The 6,000-nt window shown below is 50.3% G+C and overlaps 1 protein-coding gene across 1 annotated transcript in view; it reads right to left on the bottom strand.

Moving 5' to 3' along the window:
* Positions 1-5,781, bottom strand: part of ASTN2 (astrotactin 2) — a 2,164,803-nt gene extending 2,159,022 nt beyond the window's left edge. Inside the window, exon 1 of the mRNA XM_069241522.1 lies at positions 5,355-5,781. Within this exon, the coding sequence (XP_069097623.1) occupies positions 5,355-5,670 (316 nt within the window). The 5' untranslated portion in view covers positions 5,671-5,781. The remainder of the gene's footprint in view (positions 1-5,354) is intronic.
* Positions 5,782-6,000: the final 219 nt, after the last annotated feature.

Raw genomic sequence — 6,000 nt, forward strand, 5'->3', positions numbered from 1 at the left:
CCCTCTCTTTTTCACACCAATGCCTACCCTGCACCCCCTCTCCCCATAAAAACTGTGTGCAACCTGCCTGCTCCCTTTTAAACCATGTGTAGTCTTCACTTACAGGTACGCCTGTCTCCAGCCTGTCTCTTCTCAACTGATGCTCTAGTCGCACTCTCTGTCTTCAGACTGTCTCTTGTCTACGGATGCTTACTTTGTGCTTGTTGTTTCAGGGGCTGAGCACCGGCACTTATTTTTGAGGGCCGGGGCTTATTCTTCTGCCTCAAGCATTTGCTGCGAGCAAAAGACACATATTGGACAGACGGAGGAACGGAAAAACGAAAAGCGTCATAAAGGGAGAAAGTAGAAAGCTGCAAGAGTGAGCTGAAGGGGCAGCGAGTGGCTTTACATGAATTGAAGAGGCCCGAGGTGGCTTCAGGCTTACGCCGCCTCAGTATTCCGTTTTCAAACATTTAATTGCTGCAGCCGCGTGTTTAAGAGGAATGCTTTGGGCACCGGCACCTTTTTATTTACAAATTAAGCACTACCGGGCACTCTCTTCTCTCCTCTGAACCTCCATGTGCTGCCTTCTCTTATCCGTGCTCCTGTCTCTTGTCTGCACATGGCCAAGCCGTCCTCTCTCCTTCACTCTTCTAGTATTTTTTTCCTGTACAAACACATTCATTCACCGACACCCCTCTCTTCTTCACTCCATTGTGCAGCACGTCAATTACCCGTGCGCCTGTCTCTCAGTCTTAGCTCTCTCCTGCACACGCATGTACCTTGAACTCCGTCTCCCGCCCACCCCCACGTCTCCCACGCGCACCTGGCCTCTCCCCTGCACACACAGAGTCAGGACGCCCACTCTCTTGTAAGTCAAGGCCATGCATCCCCCATTTCACATCCATGATCGGTCTGCCGTCTCCGGTGCACAGCTATTGTACCCCAGAGCTCGGGGTGCCCTGTCTCTGCGTACCCATGGTGAGGGTGCCCTCTCACCTTCACACTAACGGCGGTTCTGCCCTCTCTTTGTGTTCATTAGCTATATAGCGCCAAACAATTCCAGACGTTAAAATACATATAAATATTGAAATACGTCACCAACTGACAGTGTTCCATGTACGCTAACCTGGCATTTATTAGGCGCACGTGTACTTGATGGGCAATATGCAGTGTCGCAGCACAATAAACAGGTCCACTCCAATAATCCGTTTGACATCATGGTCACAGATTCAAGTCGCTGCGAGTCCAGAGAAACTTCCAACCCTCCAGTATCGATAGAGAGGGAATCATTTGAGTGAAATACAGATCCGTTATTCAGCACCTGGATGCCACAATGGGGTAATAAATGCTTTACGAATCTACACGACCTGTTATATTTACAGGGCGAAACATAGAAATCGCAACTATTGTGACTTCCCAACATGTATGGGTCAGTTTCGCACCACGTGCACACCTTTGCACCACGTGCACGCTCTCGTTTTCACTCACGGCCATTCTAGAGGAAATAATATCCCCTTCCTTGTTCTCTACACCAAACAACTGGCAGTGCCTCTCTCAAGAAACAGCTTAAAAACACGTATTTTAACGGGTTTTTTTTATGAAGCACTTGAGTGCCTCGAGGCTTCTTGGCGCTGCCTCACATGTGCAAATGCGGAGTACTCATAAGGTAAGGACAGAACAATATTTTTCTTAGAATAATTCAATAATGAATTATTTTGACGACGTGGGTGTAAAAGGGGATAATTTTACAGCATCTCCAACTTTATGTGACTTCCAGCCGAGCTAATTATCTACAAGGTTCCCACTGGGCAGTCTAGACGCAGTGTTTTTTGAAGCCTCCTTTTGAAAGTCGGTGCATCAGAGACATTTCTTGAAAGCTTCGCTCGAGCACTATAGTGCAGATGGGCAACCCGAGAATGCCTAGATGTGGCATAGTCGGGGGGTGGGGGGATTTAACCACGTGGCCTCTCAAACCCAGGCACGACCCAGGACAAGAAAACTACGCGGAGGCCATCGGATGGGGAACTGCAACCTGCCCCGGTACAGATCTCCTCCTCAGGGGACTCCTCTTGTACAGCAAACACCGCGCCTAGGTTCGACCGCTCGGTGACTTTGAAATCTTGCTTCTACCAATGTAGATTATCAAAAGACAAACATCAAACCTCGCAAAAAGAAAAAAAAGGGCCTAACATAAAATGGAAGATCAAATCAATACCAAGGACCAGGCGGAAGCCTGCACACACATCTGAAAGCAAGAGGGACCTGGTTTGGGATCAGTGTATCTAGAGTTGAGTTGTGCCCAGTGTCAGACAGGTCTTGTCAGTGCGCAAGGGCTGGGACCTCATTAATACCACCGTTCACCCATGAGCCAGGAAGTAAAACCTGAACTGTGCAGAAATAGTGCCATATTTTCAGCGAGGATCTCAGAGAGCTCTCAGCGGTTATGACAGACTTAACTGAAGGGCCGGACATCCAGCACCAAAAAATCTCTAACATCAGAAACCTAGCATATGTGAATCTCTAATAGAAAAAACATGTATTGGGATGCCAATGAATCAAGACCCAGGACACTCCACTTGTGAAAGGAAAAACTGGCCTGTGGCCATCCTGCTGGATGGCAAAACAGTATAATTCCTTCTGGGCCTCCCTGGTACCGAGCTGATGGGAAGCACGTGAGCAGTGATTAAACCACTACCCGTTTCAAGACCATCAAACACTTGCCAAACTCACCCTACAAATATATCAAAGTGCACAAGCACGGCCATCCAATGGCTGGGTGGCCCTGCCAGCCAGGAAAGGGCTCTAAACCCTGGTATTTAATATCCATATTTTGATCAAAATCCTGAGTGCATATCTCTAAAAACCAAAGCAACTCACAGTGCACCATACAACAAACTAAGTGATGTTGCATCAAGAAATTCATAACTGAGTTTGAAGTCACCCAATATCTGGAAACGACCATCAAAAGATATACTACACACCCAGTCATTGACCATGAGACCCAACCACTGTACTCTCCCATTAAGTACTACAATTCTCCCACCTATCCGAAACTAAAATGCCATCAAATTTACCCACGGTGTGTTCCAAAAATGATAGAAGCTTGATGCCATTTTGGGATGCCCCTAAGTTGATGATGCTCCAATATGTCACCACGATCTGACCAACTCTTCTGACAACATACCCAATATGAGTACCATTAGTGAAGGAAAGAACAAACACAGACATTGTCGTGAGTAGTGAACTGTACTACAATACTTGAACTGTACAGAGTTTGGGTGTTCACCCTGTTCCCCCCCACACACATACACACACACACACACCCCACAACGCATACACAATATCATCAATACATTTTCATCAGCAAAGAAAAACAGGTTTCAAGATTTTCAGTATCAAGCTCTGTAATTCAAAAGTCTGGTGTTGGTCCCTCTAGCTATGGCCCAACAGTGATTCACCCTTTCTTGCACTCTCATTGGAAGCTGAAGCCAGCTCCATTGCACAAGCCCTACTTCACAAGCCCTACTTTTATCCTCCCAGGCTCTTTCTAATACATATGTTATCTGGACCTTCTTCAACAACTCGATCTGAAGGTTTCCTAATTCTGCGTGTCCCTTTGGTGTCGAGTCGTCTCTCTTTCCACACTCCATCCACTGAAATCACGGCACTTTCCAACGCCTAATTTCCCAGATTGATGATGCTCTTGCCTAGGGTCTAAGTAGTCGCTTCCTCTACCACTCACTTTACCACGCTGCCCCTCCCTCCCTTATTGAATGTATAGAATGGAAGCTCTCCATCTCTCCTGTAACCGCACATATGACCCAGACTTCCATTCTCAAGGATTACAGAGATTACGTGCCTTATGTCAACTCTTGTCCCTCAGGGTGCTGGTCCTAGATGTCCATTTCATTCTGTGCACTAGGCTTTTGGTCAATTGTCTGGGCTCCCTCATATGAGGCATTTCCACCACTGTTTCTCCCACAATGTATGGTGAAGGGAGCATCCCCACTCTGTCAATCTCACTACCAGTTGCCCTCACACTGCCCCCACTCAGAGTGAATAGAGTGAGTCTAGAGCCATGTGGATCCCTCTCCATCAATGTTTCTGGTATCCACACACCACTGCCCGTGTCTCTTCTATAGTTCTGTCTCTGCTGAGCTGCTGACTACTCACTGTGGATGACGGCTAGTTTAGCTGTCTATGACTGACACTCACCTACTTGGAGGAGCCCATCTGCCTGCACTCATGAGCTTCTATGCACCTCAGACAGTTATAATCCACCTTTGCCACAATGCAGGTCCCATGACTTGTCTCTCCAAGGCTTACTTTCTGCACCCAGCAGCAGCCTTTCACGATGTAAGTAGAGTTGGTTGGGCCTCACATCAGTTCCTTACCTTCCACTGACCTGCCCCAACATAGCTAATATGGCTTGCCTTCTTCTAACTCACCTGCCTTTCCCTGGTAGGTGCCTGTCCTTCCATGAACTTTGCTTTCCATACGCAGCCCAAGGGTATCCCAGGTTTGAGGAGAGCTGGTCTGCCTTCTCTCCTAACCAGGCCCTGTTGTGCCTTGCCCTCTCCGGACTAACATGCTCTTCTGCTGGTTGGCCTTCCCCAAGTCTGTCCAATCCCTAGCACTCCTCTGCCGCCCATGTTTCTCCCTGTCATGTTCTGTCTTTCCACCCACCCCACATGCAGCCTACACCAGTAAAGGTTGGAATCCTCTGTGCGCCTGTGCGGGACTGCCTCCCCTGCAGGCTCGCTCTGACTTGGTCCCGTTACCCAGAATCATTTAAGTTTGGTTAGTGTCGCCTGTGGCAGTCTATTCATTTATTCAGGACTCTACCTTATCTATTGCCTCCTCACCTAAAGTATTCCCTCCTGATGCTTTCTGCGCCCCCGCCTCCTCTCCCTGTACTGCTTATCCAGCACGAAGTGGACTTCTTCCTGGCCTGCAGGTGGATCGACTGTCCTCTCCTGGAACCCCGTGGCTTGTCCATCCCGTCACTTTTAATCGCGCTCCTTGACCCCTTGCAGACTGCAAACTAAGGCAGTGCAATGTTCCCCTCGTCAGATCATGTCACGTACTTGGAATCCCATGCCACTGCACTTCTAAGCTTTTGCCATGCTTGTCACATAAGGATGCTCGAATCTGCCTCCTTACCCCCAGGAGCTGTGCCCACCCTCTCCCATGCCTTGCAAAGGGTGAAGAAAGGTGCTCGGGTTTGTTCGGGTATGTCAGCTCCCTTCAATAGCGCCTCAATGGCATACCCGTGTATGGCCCCCCTTCTAGGAGCTAGAGGTTCAGTGTCTGACCATCCTCATCCACGGGCACACATATTTCCCTCCCTCCGCAGCCAGGCACCCGCTTACCCAGGGTGAAGTAGGGAAGCTCTGTGTTGTCCAGGTCGTCCTGCACCGCGATATATCCGGGGAGTTCGCTACGTACAAAGAGCAGCAGCTGGGAATCAGCTGGTCCGGGAAGCCCTGGGGCTGACGGGTCGGTGGGGGTCCCGGGCACCCCAGGAGGTGGCGCCCCGCCCCATCCGAGCGCGCTCTCCCGCAGCACAGGCAGTGTGGACACAGTCACCGTCTTGAGCCGACAGGAGGGGGCAGAGGGGGAGCTCGGGGCCACGGGCAGCAGCGTGGCCAGGAGAAGAGAGAGCAGCGTGGCTCGGGGAGGGCCCATGCCGTGGGCAGGAAGCCTCGAACTGCACAGTCTGGTTGCACCCTGAATGTAAGCACTGATCACCCGCTGGAGCTGCTCCTGCCGCCGGCAGCGCTGCTGGAGAGTGAATCCCTACTCAGTACCGATAGCAGCCCCGGCTTCCAGCGACACCCAAAGCCACGCCTGTTAACCCACTGTATCCCGGCAACGGCCAATCACCCGTAGCTGCATCCCCGCTCCGCCTCGTTCAGACTCAGCATCTGAGGAGCGGGAGCAGGTACCATTACCCGGCCACGCCTCTTACACAGAAGTATGTGAATAAGGCATCCGTAGTATCCGCCTCATAAGCCC

Source organism: Pleurodeles waltl, chromosome 6 (genome assembly GCF_031143425.1).
Source record: "Pleurodeles waltl isolate 20211129_DDA chromosome 6, aPleWal1.hap1.20221129, whole genome shotgun sequence".
In the NCBI taxonomy this organism is placed as follows: domain Eukaryota; kingdom Metazoa; phylum Chordata; class Amphibia; order Caudata; family Salamandridae; genus Pleurodeles; species Pleurodeles waltl.